Source organism: Phascolarctos cinereus, unplaced genomic scaffold (assembly GCF_003287225.1).
Source record: "Phascolarctos cinereus isolate Bilbo 61053 unplaced genomic scaffold, phaCin_HiC Scaffold_726;HRSCAF=1367, whole genome shotgun sequence".
Lineage (NCBI taxonomy): Eukaryota > Metazoa > Chordata > Mammalia > Diprotodontia > Phascolarctidae > Phascolarctos > Phascolarctos cinereus.
This window is the reverse complement of record NW_027556098.1, coordinates 117,234,292-117,254,404: the sequence shown is the minus strand read 5'-3', so window position 1 is coordinate 117,254,404 and position 20,113 is coordinate 117,234,292. Positions and strand designations below refer to the sequence as shown.

Sequence of the window (20,113 nt, the reverse complement as noted above, 5' to 3'; positions counted from 1 at the left end):
TCCGCAAAGCCAACCCCCTTATTTTGAAAATGAGGGAACTTAGTCCCAAAGAGGAAACATGATTTGTTCTATAGACACATTGCTAATAATGATAAGTGACATTTATATAGGTTCGTAGATTCAGAGCTAGGAATCTTAGGGGTTATAATCCCTTCATTTTGCAGACAAGGAAACAAAACCACATAGATGAAGTTTTCTGTCTGTGCGAATCTCTGCAGTCTCTCCTGACTCTCACTCTACTACACCATGTTGCATCTCAAGGAAGAGGATGCTCAGGGCAAGGGGGGAGCAGGAACATAAAAGACAGAACATGGAAGAGGCCGTCTAATCCCACTTCTTCATTTTATAAATGGGGAAACTGAGGCACAGGGAGTATAATCTTGTCCAAGATTACACAGATATTAAGTGGCAGACGTGGGATTCAAATCCAGGGCGTTTGATTCCCAAATCACTCTTTTTTTCTGCTGTCCCCGCAACCCTTCTACTCCTTCTGGATGATTTTTGAGCCAAAGCATGGAGGTGGGGTGGGTTTGTAGCAGTGTACAACTTTCCTTGTTTCCAAACCTGAAGCAGCCCTCTGACTGTTATCCAATGACCCACTGGGGAATTTCCTGTTTCTACACTGGTGCTATGCTGTAGGCTACCCAGGTGAGGAAACAGTTGTACCTCCTGCCTTTGCAGACCTCTCTGTCCTAGGTGGCAGAGTAGATAGAGCACTAGGGCTTAGAATCAGGAAGACTTATCTTCCTGAGTTAAAATCCAGCCTCAGACACTTACTAGTTATGTGACCCTGGGCAAGTCACTTCACCCTCTTTGCCTCAGCTTCCTTATCTGTAAAGTGGACTGGAGAAGGAAATGGCAAACCATTCCAGTATCTTCTCCAAGAAAACCCCAAAAGAGGTCATGGAGAGTTGGACCTGACTGAAATAATTCAATGACAAAAATGCCCAAGATGGACACATGTGAAGAGGACATAAAGAAATGTATGGGCCAACAAACAAACACACTTAGGGCCATGCCGTCACATCCTGATACACTGTGTACCACGTCACCCAGTGTGGGAATTATCCATGGCTTCCCTCTGAACTGCAGACATATGTCTTATTCCTGTCCCCTCATCATCCAGGTATACATCTTTATTAAATACATTCTCAAAAAAAAATCAAAGCTTTGATCCTTTCCATATGTATAGAGGTAATGTGGGAGAGGAGATAGTGTGCTGGACTATAGGTTTGATTCCTGCCTCAGAAATTTAACTAAGTGGAATGATCAGGGTCACCTTTCTGGGTCTCCGTTTCCTCATCTGGAAAATGGGAGGACTGGCTCAATGATCTTTAAGGTCCCTTCCAGCTCTAAATCTGTGCCCCTATGATTCCATCCTATGATCACCCAGCCCGATGCTTTCCTCCATTGGGGAAAACAGTCAAACACTGACAGTTTGTTTAAAGCTATATAATTAATAAATTAAATAAAAAGGATGAATTCAACTACTCACTATTTGTAATAATCACTAATACTCATTTAGCACAATGCTTTCCTAACAGCAAACGTGAAGTAGGTGGTACAATTATGAGAAAACCCATTACACAGATGTGGAGACTAAAACTCAGAGAAATCCAGTAACTTCTCTAGGGCCACCTACTTACTGAGGCTCAAGCTCAGTTCTCTCGATTTGAGTTCAGGGCTCTTTGTTCCACCACACCAAGTTTCCTTTCTTGCCCCATGAGCCCTTAGCCCAGCTGTGTGACTCAGTCCTGCCTCAGTTCCTCCATCCCTCCCAGAGGCCCATTCCCAAAGTCCGTCCAGCTGTCTATCTTACCTGCTCGGCTTTCTGGTGGAACACGGCCGACATGGCCAGGATGGTGCTGCGCTCATCTAGGGCGCGGCAAAGCTCTTCCATTCTTGGTCCAGTTGGGTGGAGATCTGTTTGATCTGCTGGGAAGCATAGTGCCCTGCTTCTGACAGGCGGGAGGCCACGGACATGATGCGATTGATGTTCACATAGGCATTCTGAGAACCAAAAGGAGAGTTCCTTAGAGGGTCAGTTACCAGGCAATTAATTGAGCACTTTAGGTCAGGGGTGGGGGGTGGAGATGCCCCAAATGTAGAAGACTGAGCAAGGATGACCAGGGCAGCACCTCAGTTTAGAGTATAAATCAATTACTGGCCCAGAGGGCAAGAGAAGGGTGGATCCCTCCAAAGTAAAATGCAGGCAGGCAACAGTCATCCTGATACAATACATATCTGCTAGGCAGAAAAGCAGGTGTGTTCAGGCGTGTTGCTAATGTCTGTCTGCTAAGCAGTGGGGAAGAATCACTGAATGTTATGATCTATATGGATGTTTAGTCAGTGAAGCTAAATATGTGAGGAGTGAAGGGTTAATGCTAAAAGCTGTTCCGGGCTTATTCTCTTACTTTCATAAGAGGTTTAAGTGTTTTGAAAGCCCAGCCCCATCTTGATAAAGAAACCATAGCTCAGTCCAGGGTGGGAAACTGGAGAGGAGGGCAATCATCACATCCTAGATCCCCAAGACTGTTCAACAGTCTCAGCATGGATTCCATACTCCCACCCTGAGAAGGGTTGAGGCAGGAGTAGATAGTGATATAGACAGCTAGGTTGCACCATACATAGAGTGTCAGGACTGGAGTCAAGAACACTCATCTTCCTGAGTTCAAATGCAGCCTCAGATACTTCCTAGCTGAGTGACCCTGGGCAAGTCACTTCATCCTGTTTGCCTCAGTTTCCTTATCTGTAAAATGAGCTGCAGAAGGAAATAGCAAATCACTCCAGTATCTTTGCCAAGAAAACTCCAAATGGGGTCACAAATGACTGAAAAACTATTGAACAACAAAAAAGATAGTCATTGATCACAGATCTGGAGCTTGAAGGAACATCAGAGGCCTTTAGTCCAATCATCTCACTTTACAGATAAAGAAACCGAGGCTTAAGGATGTTACAGTGACTTCACCAAGGTCATAGAGGTACTAAGCAGTGGGGAGGTATTTGAATGCTGCTCCTGGGATGAAAGAGCCAGTGTTCTTTCCACTCTTTGCTGTTGTTTAGTCATTTCAGTCTCGTGTGACTCTTTGTGACCCCATCTGGGGTTTTCTTGTCAAAGATACTGGAATGGTTTGCCATTCATTTCCTTTTCCAGCTCATTTTACAGATGTGGAAACTGAGGCAAACAGAGTGAAGTGTTTTGCCCAGGGTCACACAGCTAGTAAGTGTCTGAGGCTGGATTTCATTTCAGGTCTTTCTGACTCCAGACCCAGCACTCCCTCTCTACTACATCACCTAGCTCAACCAGAGTTTAAATAGAAACAGACAATTGTACCATCGTCTACCCTAATAATTATACCTATGAAGAAATTTATTCTTCTGTCTACTTGACTTAAGAACACCCAATAAAGCATCAAAAGCATCCAAGGTCTCCCACAGTTTCTGCTGGCTTCCTTCATCTACTATTCTGTTTACATTCATTCCCAGCTTGGCTTGGAAATTAAAAATGTATGAACACTCCTCCCCTGTCTCTTGATTAGGCTGGCAGAAACTCCCTTCAGGAAGAAAGCAGACAAAAGAAAAATGACACCAATCTAAGGGGTGGGGAAGGAGGTTATTTTTAACTTATTCTCACTAATTGTCTGAGCTGTCAAAACAATCAAATAATATTGTGGCAGCCTCTGTAACTGCATGAGAAGCACACAATGCCCAAGTGTTGTGGGACAGCGTTGAGAAGGTGTCTCAAAAACTTGGGCTCCTGCCTCTCCAAAACAATGAAGAATCATCAGCAATTGTGCCTGTGTCCCTCCTGAGCCAGGGGTCTGTTCTTCATCCTACATGTAGTCCATTGACACCAAAGGGGGATTCGTGAAAGTCCTTTATCCTAGTCCACTCCTCTGTCCTTCCTCCACCCAGCTTTACAACCACCCCCTCTGGACCCTCTGCTTCCAGGCACACTACTGAGAGAAATAATTATCAATAAACAATGATTTAGGGAGATTCAGATTTCCCCCTTTCCCTTTTATCCTTATTTCAAGACCTCAGTCTCTGAAGGTTGAACTAACCTTCTCTATCTACACCCCACCCAGGTGGGGCAGCCATGGTGTTCTGCTCAGGTTTGCATGGGGATAAAAGGCTGGGGGGTAACTTAAGAAGTAAATGATGTAATCAAGGTTCAGGTCCAGTCCTTGATTATAATATTCATTCTTTCATTAGTTGCTGACCAATCAGAGTAGATTGCCACTGGTGGTGAAGTGTGTGTGTGTGTGTGTGGGGACACCTACTCTTCAAAGGGCATAAAAATTGTGAGCCCTCTGCTATGGTTGTCTTTGGTCTAAAAGAGCCATGGTCAAATGACCATCCTTTTATTAAAATACTGTCATTCATAATAAAATGATTAAATTACCCAGAAAGTATGTCTCTCAAACCTTTTTAATCACCACACTACCCCTCACCCAGTCTAGTGCCATAAGGATTTCTCCTAACTTGAAAGCTCTCAAGGGGAGAAACTATCAGTGCAATTGATTTGGAGCCAAAAGTGGATTCAGATTCTATCTTTGTGACCTTGGGCAAATCATCTAATTTTGCTGGGCCTGAGTTTTTTTTTCTCCGTAAAATAAGGGAGTTGCACTAGGTGGTCTCTAAGGTGCCTTTTTAGCTGTAAATCTATAATTGTATGGGAAAAGCATGGTACTGGAAATAATCAGACACAAAGACTATTCTAATGTATAATTATGGGTCTGGAAAAGAATTCAATGATCATCTTTTCCTGAGACAGCTAGGTGGTACCTAGACAAAGTGTTAAAAGACCTGTGTTCAAATTCAGCCTCAAATCCAAATACTTACTAGCTGTATGATGCTGGGCAAGTCACTTCACCTCAGTCTGTTTCAATTTCCCCAACTGTAAAATGGAGTTAATAATAGCACCTAACTTCCAAGGTTGTTGTGAGGGTCAAATGAGATAATATTTCTAAAGCACTTAGCACAATGCCTAACACATATTAGGCATTTAATAAATGTTTGTCTCCTTCTTTATCCAAAACTTCTTTTTTTTTAACATATGAGTAAACTCAGTTAGTCCAAAGAGTGCTGGATTTAGACCCAGAGGAGCTAGGATCAAATTCTAGTTCTGCTACTTTGCTGTGTGACATTGGATAATTCAGTTAACTTCTCTGGGCCTTAGTTTTCCGATCCACAAAATGAAGGAGTTTGACTAGATGATTCCTTCATTTCCTTCCAGCTCTAAAACTTTGATACTATGAATACAATATGGCATTTATAATGCCAGGTCAAGGTCTCTAATATGGGTTTTGTCCTTTCCATGATGCTAGCCTGCCTCTTCCTAGTAGCCCCTCACTTAGCAAATTCTTCCTTGTAACTGACCTGAATCCTTTCTGCCTCACATGTTTCCTTAGTAGATGGAATCACTGTCTTCTTGAGTAATAATTCTTCAGGGTTCTGAGGAGTCATCATTACCTCATCTTTCAGCACTACTTTCTCTGGGCTTCTAAACAAATTGTGCTTAAAAGGAAAATCTACTCATAAAATTGATGGAGGAAAATGTCTTCAAAATTGGGAGTGTATATGCTGATTTTAGTGGCTCTGGCTTCTGAATAAATAAGCTGTTGCATTAGGGGGAAAAACATAGTTTAATTTCCTTCCTCTTCTTTTATTCCAAGATTAACTGAAATTCTCCCTCCTGCAAAAAATCTTGGCTAAACGGATAACAAGGAAGACTCTTGTTTCCTGACCCTGTCTCTAACTCCCAGCAACCTCTAGTTAACACCAAACTTGGGGAGGGGAGAGTATTCAAACTAGAAGTGTGCCATTCACTTGTCCTGGCCAAAAAAAAAAAAAAGGTCTCATGTTGTCTCATGTTCTTTCCCTGAAGGGGAAAGCAGGCTAGAAAAGGGAAAGGGTGAAATGATGTGATGTCCACATAACAGGTCCTTCCTCTTAGGAAATCCCTCCTCCAGTGAGCACGCTCCCTCCACCCCTTTTCATCAGACCCCAGCTCACCAGGAAAGGCAGCACAAGTTCACTGATTCCCTCCCACTCCCAGCCACTGAATGAATGAAAAATGCACTTTCAAGTACTTACTGCATTCTAGGCTCAGTGCTAGGTGTTAGAGATTCAAATACAAGCAAGCAAGATAGTCCCTGCCCTTAAGAAGCTTACATTCTAATAGGAGAAAACAAGACACCTTTCTGTCTCCCTTTTGAGCTAGAGTCGAAAAGCAGAGTGTGGGTCAGGGGGTGGAACCTGAGCAGCCCTATAGCGGAAATGCCCTGGAAGTGGCATGGCCCCATTCCTAATCTTACACCATAAATTGGGCACACCCACTCCCTTGTAACAAAGCAGAACAGCTATGCAAAACACTCATTGTAAACTGACTTCTTCAAAGAAAAGAAGGTGTGTTTCCTTCTTGGCTTTTTCAGGGACAAGATTAGGCATTAAAATTCAAGCTGTCTTTCGGTGTTCTTTTCACATACATTATTGGTGTCATGTATATTATCCTCCTGGTTCTGCTCCTCTCACTTCTTACAAATTTGCTAACATACAATAATATTCTACCGCCTTCAAATATCGGGGCAGCGAGGTGCTGGACACCTAGAGGCAAATTGCAGCGGAACTCACGTTCCTGAGGTCAAATCTGGCCTCAGACACTTACTTACTAGCTGTGTGACCCTGGGCAAGTCACTTAATTCTGTTTACTTCAGTTTCCTCATCTGAACAAGGAGCTGGAGAAGGAAACGGCAAACCACTCCAGTATCTTTGCCAAGAAAACTCCAAATGAGGCCATGAAGAGTCAGTCACAACTGAAATAATTGAAGATCATCCACCTTCAAATATCACAATATGTCAGTCATTCTCCAGTCTATGGACACCCATATTATATCTAGTTCTTTGCTACTACTAAAAAAAAAAAAAGAAGAAAAAGAAAAGAAAAGAAAAGAAAAAAAGTAGTGCTATGAATACTTTGTTATATTTGAGATCTTTTTCTATCAGTAAGGAATCTGGATTACATGCCCAGCAAGGGCAGGATGGAAGGAGGATTGGGGAGGGGGGAGAATCTGCTTCAAAAGGCATATCACTTTTTCTGTCCTATTATTTTTTTAAATCATTATTAATATCTTTTGTTTCTATATCCCTTCATTTCCAAGTGTGTCCCTCTCTCCCCTTCCTAAAGGGACATCCAATGTAACAACAAAAATTTTAAAAGCAATTCAGCTAAACAGAGCAATATATGTAGTATTTCACATCCATGATTCTCCCACCTCTGCAAAATAGGGAGGGAGGTACTTTTTTTAATCTTTTTTTTGAGACAAGGTGAGTGATTATATCATAATTATACAGAATTCCAACTACAAAACATTCTTTATAGGTATAAAAAAATTGGAGGAATATTAATTGCTCATAGTTGGGTCATGACAATATAATAAAAATGACAACACTACCTAAATTGATTTACTTATTCAGTGTCACAGTAATCAAACTACCAAAAATTATTTTTAGAACTAGAAAAAATAACAAATTAATCTAAAACAAAATATCAAGAACTTCAAGAGGAACATGATAAAATGGGGAAAAGAAAGGGTCCTAGAAGCACCAGATCTCAAATTATGCTATAAAGAGTAATCATTGAAGCATTTTGGTACTGGTTAAGAAATAGAGAGATCAGTGGAACAGGTTAGGAAAATAACATACATAAGGAAATGAACACAGTAGCCTAATATTTTGTAAATCTAAAGTTCTCAATAACTGTAGTAAGAACTCACTTTTCAATAAAAAAAAAACTACTAATAAAACTGGAAAGCAATCTGGTAGAAATAAGTTTTATACCAACATCTTACACTATATAACAAGATTCACTGAGGGGCAGCTAGGTGGTGCAGTGGATAGAGCTCCAGCCTTGGAGTCAGGAGGACCTGAGTTCAAATCTAACCTCAGACACTTGACACTTACTCGCTGTGTGACCCTGGGCAAGTCACTTAACCCTGACTGCCTAAACAAAACAAAACAAAACAAAAAGGGGGGGGCAACTAGGTGGCACAGTGGATAGAGCACCAGTCCTGGAGTCAGAAGGACCTAAGTTCAAATCCAGTCTCAGATCAAACACTTGATACTTACTAGCTTTGTGACCCTAGGCAAGTCACTTAACCCCAATTGCCTCAAAAAAGAAAGAAAGAAAGAAAGAAAGAAAGAAAGAAAGAAAGAAAGAAAGAAAGAAAGAAAGAAAGAAAGACAGAAAGAAAAGGGAAAAAAAAAGAAGATTCACTCCAAATGGACATATTACTTAGATATAAAAGGTGACATCATAAGCAAGTTAGAGGAACAAGGGGAAAAAAATCTTTCTAGTCTATGGATAGGAGAAGAGTTCATGACCAAATAAGAGAGAGGGAGGATTATAAAGGATAAAGTGGACAGTTTTAATTATATAAAATTTAAAAGTTTTTGCACAAATTATACTAACACAGTTAATATTAGAAGGAAATGGGTAACAGGGGAGAAAATCACTGTATTAAGTTTCTCTAATAAAGGTCTTATATCCAAGACACATAAGGAATTGATTCAAATTTATAAGAATAAGAGTCATTCTTTTTTTTTTTAAGAGTCATTCTTCAATTGATAAATGGTCAAAGAATATTAAAAGCAAGTTTTTGTAGGATGAAATCCAAGATACCAGCAACCATATGAAAAGTGCTCCAGGTTACTAATAATTAAAAAATGTAATTTAAACAGCCCTGAGCTTCTACCTCACAGCCATCAGACTGACAGATGATAAAAAAAATAAAGTGAAAAATTTTTGAAAGACAGTAAAAAAACAGCACACTAATGCACTGTTAGTAGAAGTGTGTATCAGTCCAGTCATTATGGAAAGAAATACTGCTAAGTTGTGCATCCACTTTGACCCAGCACTACCACTATGAGGCATATATCCCCAATGAGAAGAAAGAAAAGGGGAAAAGACCTATATATACAAAAATAACATAGTAACCAATTAATTAATAGTATTAATAATTAATTAATAGTAACAAAAACTAGATAAAAGGGGATGCCCACCTAGTAGGGAACAACTAAATAAATGTCAGATGAATGGAATGAAATATTATTATGCCATAAGAAATAACGAACAGACAGTTTTAGAGGAAACTGGGAAGGTGTTTATGAGCTGATGCAGAGTGAGGTGAGCAGTAACAGGAGAACAATTTATATAATGACATTATAAAGAAAAACAACCTTGAAAAACTTTAGAACTCTGATCAATGCAATAACAAACCACACTTTAAGTGGACTGAAGATGAAGCATTCTACCCTTTTCCTGACTGAGAGGTGATGGATTCAAAATTAAGAATAAAACATATATTTTTGGACTCTGCCAATGAGAGAATTTGCTTTCCTTAATAAGGCACATTTGTTACTAAGATTTTCTTTTGCTTCTTTTGTGCTGTTGCTGTTGTTCAATGGGAGCAGAAGGAGAGAAAATAAATTTTTGTTAAATAGAAAAAAATGAAATTAGAGAACAACATGACCTTTGCTTTTAGGTTTTGTTTCTGCCCATATAAAATGTTATAGTCATTGTATTATTTTTCTAGCTCTTCCTACTTCACTTTGTATCAGTTCATGTTAGTTGTTCCATGTTTCTCTGAATTCTTCATAGTGATCATTTCTCATAGAATTGCAATATTCCGTTCCATTTAAGGACCACAGTTTGTTCAGTCAGTCCCTAGGAGATAGGCATCTACTTTGTTCTCCATTCCTTGACACTACAAAAAGCCACAGCCCTTCTCAAAGGTTGCTATGATCTCTTCTCCAGGTCTCCTTCTAAGGTGAACCATCCCAGGGGCAAGGACTGCCTCCTTCTCCCCCTCTTACTTCTAGAAGCTCCCCTAAGACACTCCTTATTCTCAGAACTTTCCTAAGAGAAAACCTATTTTTCCTCCATCATCACCAAGTATAGATCCCTACAGAAGAGGGGTGCTCAAGGCAGGGGGGGGGTAAGTCCAGACACTGTACATCTGGTACAGTCTGCACTCACTGCACCTAGCAAAACCGTGAGCAATGAACCTAGGTTGAGCTATGTGTGTAAACAAACCAGCTCCAAAGCGGACTTAATGTCTTGAGTTTTGACAGATTCCAGAGCCTCAATGAAAAGGAAAATCCCCCAAAATGATTATTTTTCAAGTGTTGTGACCTCACTTAACCAGTATAGATACATGACTCATTGGCTAGGGCTTAGGGAGCTAACAATGCCTGGGCTGAAGTTGCTTGGCTCATATAGCATATCCAACCACAATTCCTAAATCCCTGAGCAAATCCTCAATTTGCCTGTATGAGGGAGGCAGCCAGAGTATCAATAGCACTGTATAATGCCTGAGAGACCCAGGCTCTTATCCTGACTCTGCCACGAGCACTCTGTGTGACATTGGACAAATGATTCATTCCTTCTATCCCACAGAGGAGTATGAGCCTGAGTGGCCAAAGGAGAATTCCCAAAGTGGGGTAGGATTTGAGCAGAGCTCAGAAAGATGGCACCTCAGGCAGAAGAGGAAGGACCATGGCTCAGAGGTGGGAATGAGCAGAATCTGTTTAGGGGACAATGAAAAAGACTGATCTGACTGGAGAGGAAGATTTGTGTAATGGAAAAGCGGGAGGGAGAGTTCAACAGACATGGTGGGATTTCAAAGTGTTAGGCTAAACTTAATTTGGAAGGTGGGAGAGGAGAGATAGGAAATAGAAACTATCTGAGCTGGAGAGAGACATAAGAGCATTATTTTAGGAATCACAGAATCCCCAACCTTGAAAGGGCCTTGGGGGCTGGCCAGAGCATCCCATACATGAATAAGGATTGCCTTTACATCCCTGGCGGCTAGTTGGTGCAGTGGACCTGGAGTCTGGAAGACTTGAGTTCAAATCGGATCTCAGACATTCACTAGCTGTGTGACCCTGGGCAAGTCATTCAACCTCTGCCCGACTCCGTTTCTTCATCTGTAAAATGGATAATAACAGCACCCAGCTCTTAGTGTTGTTCTGAGGATCAAATAAGATAACCTTTGTAGCACTTTGCAATGTGTGTGTGTGTGTGTGTGTGTGTGTGTGTATGTTTAGAGAGACAGAGACAGTCTCCTAAACAGATCAGGGTCATTCTCACCTCTGAGCTTTTGCTTTTGTTCTTGCCCTCTAGCCTGAGATGACATAGATGGGGAGGGGGGGAGATGGAGAGACAGACAGACTCACGCACACTAGCTATTCTAGCCACTAGATGACTGCACAGCCTTTGTTAGAAAACTTCCAGGACCTACTCCATTTTGGAACATTTCTGAACATTGCAAGGTTCTTTATATTGAGCTAAAATCTACCTCCCTGGCCAAAGCACGGTATAAGAGAAACAGACTTGAACTGGGCAGCAACCTAAAACCAAACCAAACAAAACGAAGACCAAAGCTGTGTTTAAGCTTCTCCATGAATAGGAATGAGTCTGTGGCCAACTCTGCTCTTTGCCTGATCCCCTATAATTGTTTTGTTTTGTTTTGTTTTTTCCTAGTCTCAGCTCTGTGGACCACGCCAGCAGGCAGGACTCCGGGAATCCTCAAATACGTTAAATGTTGATTGAATGAGCACGTCTTAAATTTTATTGCCCAGGAAGCAAGGGTGATCTCACTTGTAGAATGTAAGAAGCTTGGAGTTATTTTTCTGTTATAGGCACCAAAGACTATAGTAACAGGACTAATCGTAATGATAATAATAATAGCTAATATTTACATAAGCACAAAACTCATATCCGTCATCTCATTTCATTCTCACTACTACCCTATAAAGTAGTTAATAATGGTAATAATAATAATAACTAGCATTTATATAATTTTAAGGTTTCTAAAGCTCTTTACAAATGTTAACTTATTTTATCTTCACAACCATGGGAGATAGGTGCTATTATTATCCCCATTTACAGATGAGGAAACTGAGGGAGACAAAGGTTAAATAATCTGCCCAGGGTTGAATAGCTAGTAAACATGAACTCAGGTCTTAGCACTTAGCCCAGTGCCTAGTACATAGTAGGTACTTAATAAATGCTATTTGACTGACTAGGTAGTGCAAGTAGTCCTATCTCCATTTTACAGGTGAAGAAACTGAGGCAAAGATACTTTAAGTGTCTTGCCCACAGTCACAGAGTTTGGAAGTAGCTGAGAAAGAATTCAAATTCGGGTGTTCTGGGGCCTAAATCAATACTTCTTCTATTACATCATAGCTTTAACCAAATTCCTGTAGGCAGGAGTAGGAGAGAGTAAGACATAGCAGATGCCAACGCCCTTTCTCCTTAGGCTCTCCTCCCCTCCCTCCCCCTATACAAAATCCTGTTTCTCTATTTTCACCACTGCAATCATTCGTTGAAGATCAAAGGATCAGCTGCTCCCAGCTCCTGAGGCCTGGTGCTCTCTCATTCAGTGATTAGCTGAAATCTGCAGCGGAGCAGACTGTCTCTCCAGAAGTGGATACCTGGCAGAATGTTAATGAGCACTTCTCTTCTCGCCTTCGTGCTATCCTTGATTCAGCTCTGGTCAGGCTGCCCCCTTCTGGGTACAAATTAACACCAAATAAAGTTTATCCTTACTCTCCACTTAAAAATATGATGAATGCTTTAAAAGGTTATTTTGATTTTTTTTTTCCTGGAACAGAAACAAGGCTTTTAAGGAACCGAAGTCTGGAGGAGAAAGAGGTAGCAATTGGTGGCTGAGTGCTATACCTGGGGTCAGGAAGACCTGGCATGGCAAGTCCTTTAACCTGGGTGAACTTCATTTTTCTCATCAACAAAATGGAGCTAACAACACCTACAATGCCTACCTCATGAGGCTGCAGTGAAAATCAAATGTATGTAAAGCATTTTTCAAAACTCAGTTTTTTTAAAAAATCACAATACTATGATGCCATTCATTTGAGAGTTCCCTCCAACAACGGAGATGACAACCCACCCATGCCTTCCCCTCCTATGTGACTCTTAACCTTGTTTTCTCCAAGGTTTCCCACAGTAGGTCCACCCCACATGCTAAAGGCCTTCCTTGATTTCTCCTGACATCCTGAGGGTACCGGTGGAGCACTCTGACTGACCTTTTGCCATCCCTCAATCCTGCCATGTGACCAGCCCATCTCCTCTTTCTGTCATAGAATTCCTGGATGACATCCCTTACTCTTGTCCTTCAGAGTCCCTCCTTGGTTAGGAGTCACTGCCCACTCACACCCTTCATGTACTTCTCCATTGCCCTCTGTAGAATGCTCAAATTTAGTTCTTTGAAGGCAATGGAATGCCATATGGCAACGCTGGTAAAGTGTTAGTATTGACAAGAGAGGCCTTTGGTTTTATGGGAAGCTTGGGGTTACTGAAAGAAATTTCCGAATTGCAATTTCCAAAAAAAATTCCAACCTGTTCTCCTGTACTATCTATCCAAGATATACACATTGTTGGACCAATTTTATTATCTGCCCAAATGCATATTGAAAGAAATTATTATTAATAACAATGATTTGGGGAGATCTAGAGTTTCCCCATTTTCTAAAGCCCTCATTTCAAAATCTTCGCCTCTGAAGGTTGAACTAACTTTCTCCTCTGTCAGACCTCACCCAACCTTACAAGGAATCTTTAATCTAAAGTGAATTCCACTCAATCAAGCTTGGGTAGAGGTAGATCCTTTGTCTAGACTGCCCAAGACTGGGGGTGTCTGGGTATAGAGAAAGTCTCTCTATCCACGAGTGACATGATGTCACTCTCAGCCCCTTCCTGGAGTGAGCTCACTTCTCTTTGTAAAGCCCACCTCTCATTAATTGTTAACCAATCAGTGTTGATAGCCATCCTCTGGAACACTCACTTTTCCAAGGCCAATATAAGCCTTGAGCCCTACCATCGTGAGGGTCTTTGGCATTCAAGAGAGCCGCTGACCTATTTTATTAAAATGCAAGAATTCTTGATAAAATGACTAATTACCCAGAAATCGTGTCCCTTGGGCTTTTTATATACCGCAATGTTGAAATCTTGGAAATAGATACTCTTCACCCATTTAGTCTATTATTGGTTATTCATTTGAAATATAAATGTCACCTACTACAAATGCCATTTTTTCATATCAAACTCCAGACCAATGGTGAATTAAACAAGTTAATAATTGCTATAAGGAAAATAACACATTTCACTACATAATTGTTGCCACTATATAATCACTGCACCCTGTGTGTGTGTGTATGTGTTTCCAATCCAAAAATTGGTTTATAAGCTTTCATCGAATAATTGTCACATGGTATAATTCTGTTCACTGTGCCACTTAAAAGGTAAGAACAACAATATATTCACCACTGGCATGTGGATACGGATTTATCTCTTACACATTGTGAGCCATGAGCCTAAATATTCAGCGCACATGCATTGTCAGTATTCAGTTTTAACATACAATCACTAGTATTCCACGCATCCTAATTTTGCACCAAATACACCAGCACAATTTTTTAAAAGCTTCACATAATGGTCACACTCCACCTTTTTGCAAAAAAATTTGGCATAAAATCTGCCATGATGATGTGGTAAAATACGGTAAAATGGTATAGGAAAAATGGTTTTAAGTCCTGGTTCTGCCACTAATTTTTTTTTTTTGTGATCATGGGCAAATAATTTGCCTCATATACTAGGTCTCAGTTTCTTTATCTGCAAAGTGAGGAGTTAGAAATACATGATCTCTGAGGTCCCTTCCAGCTTGAAATCTAGGATCTTTATGGTGATCTAGGCCATTTGTTCTTAAAATGTAGTCCAGGGACCCTTGGGAATTTCTGAGCTCCTTTCAAGGGTCCATGATGTCAAAACTATTTTCACTATAATATTAAGACATTTTCATTTCTAATATAGTAAATATCTATAGATACAGCCCATATGCAAAATTCTTTGGGGGGGTCCTCAATAATTTTTAAGAATGTTAAGTGGTCTCGAGACCACAACACTTATAATCGTTTGTCTAATCTAACCTTTTCATTTTGCAGATGAGGTAATCGAGGTCCAGGGAAAGTCATCCAAGGTCACACAGACAGTGAATGGCAAAGCCAAGATTTGAACTGAGCACATCTAACTCCAAACATGGTGCTCTGACCATATTGCAGATCACTGACTATACATTATAGCCATGCAAGAGTCAATGAAGGAAGTAAAAAAGTCAAGGAGCAGCTGTCCCACTGCTAAGGACTAAAGCTCCCCACTTGGAATCCAAGGAGATCATTCTATTACAATCTGTTAGCTGGCACCCAATTCCCAATTCCTCCTACCAATCCACTCACACTTGTAAGAATCATAACATACCACACAAAAATGAAAACCCACAGTACAATTTATATTTCCTTGGAGCTTTAAAGCTGACTGAGCACTTTTCTCACACTAAAAAAAAAAAAAACGTTGAGAGGTATATGGTATAGATAATATTTTTTTTCATTTTACAGGTAAGAAAACTGAAGCCTAGAAAGGCAAAATGATTTGTACTAGTAAGGAGAAGAACTGGTCCTAGAAACCATTTCTCCTGACTCTTTCTGCTATTATGTATTAGGTCGTGGATGAATCACAACAGACTCAATAGTGCCCACAATGAGTATCTCCAAATGTCCTTTACAGGTCTTAGAAGAAAGTTGAAGTTCATAGAGAGGCCGATCATGCCATCCTCTGAGTTGGGTTATTGGAACAAAGCCCACTGGACTGGCACCCTTCCTGGTCCAGCTACTACAACCACATTTACAACATTGACCTTTGTTGGAAGAAGTCCTGGCTATAGAGTCTAGGCATCTAATTCGATGTCATGTAATCCTAGATTTAGAGCTGCAGCCCAGGTAAGTGCATGAGGGAAAATTTGAACCTAGGTCTTCCAAACTCTGAGTCTAGTACTCTATCCAATATAATAGGCTGCCTTCTCTCCAGAGGTTTGGTCCAGTCCTGCTTCTCCAAGTAAGGTATCATTTGTGACTTTACTGAGGAACTTATTTCTCCTGAATTGGCTAGTGATTGCAAAGTTCTTCTGCAAAATCTCCTTATGTTGTGCTGGGGAAGAAGAACTAACTCTTTCTCTAGGCTGCTCCATCACCTCCAGAATTTAAAGTGTCCATAGAAGTTGTTTGAGTACCCATAGCCTTTTTTTCCCCTTATTTCTAAAAGGAGGGATTTAAACTTAGATGAAGAACATCCCTTCCAGCTCTGTCCTGTACTTCTATGGCCCATCTCTCATGCCCTTCCAATATCTCCTGAAGGGTCTCTAAATTATACACACACACACACACACACACCCATGTTTGTATGTACATATGTATATACATGTATACATAACACATATATACATACATATATACACACTTATGTATATTTATTTTTTATTTTTCCTCCAGTTACATGAAAAGACAATTTTTAACATTCATTTAAAAAAGTTTGAGTTCCAAATTTTTTCTCTTCCTCCCTCATCTCTCCCCTCCCTGAGACAGTAAGCAATTTGTTATGGGTTATACATGTTCAATCATGCAAAACATATTACCATATTAGTCGTGTTGTAAAAGAAGGCACAGAACCAAAGGGAAAAAAATACACAAGAAATAAAGTGAAAAACGGTATGCTTTGATCTGCATTCTGACTCCATCAGTTCTTTCTCTGAAGGCAGACAGCATTTTTCAATAGAATTGTTATAATAAATTGTTCCCTAAGACCCTACACACCAAGTACTCAATGTCTGACAGAGCTCCCTGGTGTTTTCCCCCGTAACTCACATTTGCCATCAGGTGTATGCTGGCAGATTACTTGGGAGTATTGAAAAAAGCCTCAAAGAGGGCCACCTGCCTATCCAAAGTGAAAGGGGATTTGACATAAAAGTACACTTAGGGACCTTACCAGAAAGCCAGTTCTTGCCTTTAGGGTACAGTTGTTTTCCTGATTTATTTTTTCTCAAAAGACAAAAATTAATGGTTTTAATTTGAACCTCTCAAATGAAAGCAAAGATTTTGCTTTTGGACTACAGGCCCCGTAACAGAGACTGCAAGCCATGTGTTAGTAGTATACCACGTCAGCCATTTCAATTAAGTTTAGGACCACAGCTATGCTAAAATCTTTACACTGAGTATAGGGAATGAACTTGAATGACAAAGGTCCCCAGTGAAATCACTCAGATTTAAGAGGAGAATCACAGATTGCCCTTCTGCCCCTGCCAGTCAAAAACAGAGATAATAAAAGCGGCTCACATTTATATAGTGCTTTATGTTTTGCAAAGGACTTTCCACACATTATTTCATTAGGTTAGTGGTTCTCAAAGAGTGTGCCAGCATAACCCTGAGTGCTTGTCATTTGTATGGAACTTAGATTCACAATCACAGGCTTAACAACTTGAACAATTTTGCTTTTTGCTCCTCTTGGGAAAAGTCAGCAAGCCATTTAAACTACATCATGGAGGATACATCTTTCTGAATGGTACTTGGGCCGGGAGCCATCATGGTTATAACAACTGTAATTTAAGACCGAAGGGGTATAAAAGAGAACCAGTTGACCCCATCTCCTTTCCTAGGCAGACAACAATCCCAGAATGTTCCAACTGGAAGAAAACTCTGAACCCCTCATTTCATAGGTGAGAAATCTCTGGCACATAAAGCTCTTCACAACCTGGCCCTTGCCTAGCTTCTAGTCTCCTTATACTTTTCCTCTCTCCATGCATTCTGTGATCCAGCTGCATTAGTCTACTTACTGATCCTTACAAATGACATTTTATCTCCCATCCTTTGTACTGGCCGTCCTGCATGCCCAAAATTCTTTTCTTGCTTCCCTCTGTCTCTTGGTTTCTTTGGCATCCTCCAAGACTCAGCTCAAATACCACATTCTGCAGGAAGCTTTTCCTGGTTGCCTCACATGCTAGTGACTTCCTCTCTGAAATTAACCTTCCTTCTACTCTATATATCTTGTAGTATGTACCGAGTTATATGTCTCCTTTATTAGAACGGAAGAATTGAGAGCACAGACTTTTTTTTTTCTCTTTCTTTGTCCCCTCTCTCCCCCAGCACATAATACAGGGGTTGGCACCTAATAAATGCTTAATACATACTTATTGATTAATTGAAACCCAGAAAGAGAAAGTAATTTTCCCAAGTCACAGCAGTAGGGCTGGGCTTAAAACTGCAACCAAGAGAGTCCAAGTCCTAGATTAGTGTTCTTTCTGTGGCAGCATGCTGCCTTCCTAATAAAATTCCTATAAAGTCAAATGACACATAAGAATGGATAGATGTAAAGTGTATTAAGAGAAGTGAGGAAGGATTTCCTGTCTGGAAGAGAGCTAGGATTAGAGGCTTGAGAAGACATTGTGGCATCTTCTTCTCTGGAAATGTTGAAAAATACAGAAATACTTGTTTTAGTCCATAAATTAAAAATTTTAAAAAAAAGGAAAAAAAAGGAAAAATAGAATAATAACCATTCAGGAATAGGGAATGATAGAGGTATCTAGAGGCAGAGGATTGGATGGGATAACCTATTGGCATCTCTGATGCTATTAAAAACTCTCTTTCTCCAAGAGTGTATGTAGATCTGCTGATATCATAGGATTTAGAGTTATAAGGGGCATTAGAAATCATTGAGTCATAGAAAGGTCATATTAGAGGCAGAACAGACCTCAGAGCAATGTCCTCTCAATCCAAACACCCTTTTCAACAATACCCCATTTATCCCTTTCATCCTGAAAGATAGTATGAAATATTGGGGGGGAGGAGTTCAGGACTCAAAGCCTGGAAAGGCCAAAATGTTAATTCTACCTACCACATTTACTAGCTGGCCATAGGCAAGTCATTCAAAAGTCTAAATGAAGAGGTGTGCTGGTAAATGTTTAACAGCTGGCTCTCCAGAGGGGGAAATTTTCAGATGCCATTTAAATTTCATCTGCATTGTTAATATATTCTCCATCATTCTCTTATGTCTAGAAATCAACCAAACATTTGTTTCACAATGGGGCTGGGACAAAGTTCGTTCTAAACTACATACTTTAAAAAGAATGGTATGTCTACCTCAAAGCAGGACAGATACCCTGGGTGCCATTGCACAGGTCACAGAACCACAGACTCATAGGACTTTAGAAATGAAGAGGAGCTAAAACAGGGATACTTAATCTAGGGTCCATGAATCCACAAGGGACCAGTAGATAAATTTCAGAAAGGCTGCAGACTTAGATGGGAAAAAAGTATCCTTATTTCAATATAATTCATTTCTTTCATAATCCTGTGTATTTTATTTTATACTTTGAGAAAGGGTTCATAGGCTTTCCCAAACTGCAGAAGAGATTCATGCCTAAAAAAGGTTAAGAACTCCTGAGCTAAAAGGTCATTTAATCTAATGCTTTTATTTCACAAACGGGGAAACTGAGGTCCCTAGAGGTGAAATGACTTGCCTCAGGTCACTCAGCTAGAGAGTTGCAGTGCTTAGAATATAAGCTTCTTGAAGGCAGAGACTTTCTTTTTGTTTTTATTTATATTCCCAGTGCATAGCACAATACCTGATAAATAGTAAGTGCTTAATAAATGCTTATCATTATTGCTATTGTTGGAACTAGAACCCATATCCTTACTTCTACATATACCTCAGTGTCTGCTCTTATTTCTAGCCCCAACCTATGCTACATTTTTTCATGATGATTCTTAGCTGGGCCATTTTTTTTATCAGGTGATAGATTTTGGTTTATTCACATGCAGCTCTTTGAAGTTTTGTGAAAGATACTCAAAATCAACTCAAAAGAAAAGACATCATATTATCACAGAGGGAAAAAAAAAAGTGATAGTTGCAGCAGGAAGCTAAAACCTGAAGTTCAACATTATTATAGCTACTATTTACATCCCTGCCAGAGCCCCATAAGTCAGAAAGCACCCTGGAATTGTTAAAGAATCGGGCAGTCCTTAGTTAGGTTAACATCTACATGTAAACTTGCTGGTCTCACCTGGAAATATCCTGACCCAGAGAGAATCACATCTGGAGCCCAGACTCTTCTGAGCTTAAAAATTTACTACAGAAGCTATAAGATGAGACAAGCTTTAAATGAAAGTTCCTACTTCTATTCCCACAATCCACAGGGTGCCCTCGGGGCAGGGG

The 20,113-nt window shown here is 40.2% G+C and overlaps 1 protein-coding gene across 1 annotated transcript in view; it reads right to left on the bottom strand.

Moving 5' to 3' along the window:
• KALRN (kalirin RhoGEF kinase) overlaps positions 1-20,113 on the bottom strand; it is a 709,132-nt gene that overhangs the window by 273,994 nt on the left and 415,025 nt on the right. Inside the window, 2 exon segments of the mRNA XM_078146745.1 lie at positions 1,820-1,884; positions 1,887-2,010. Of these exon segments, the coding sequence (XP_078002871.1) occupies positions 1,820-1,884; positions 1,887-2,010 (189 nt within the window).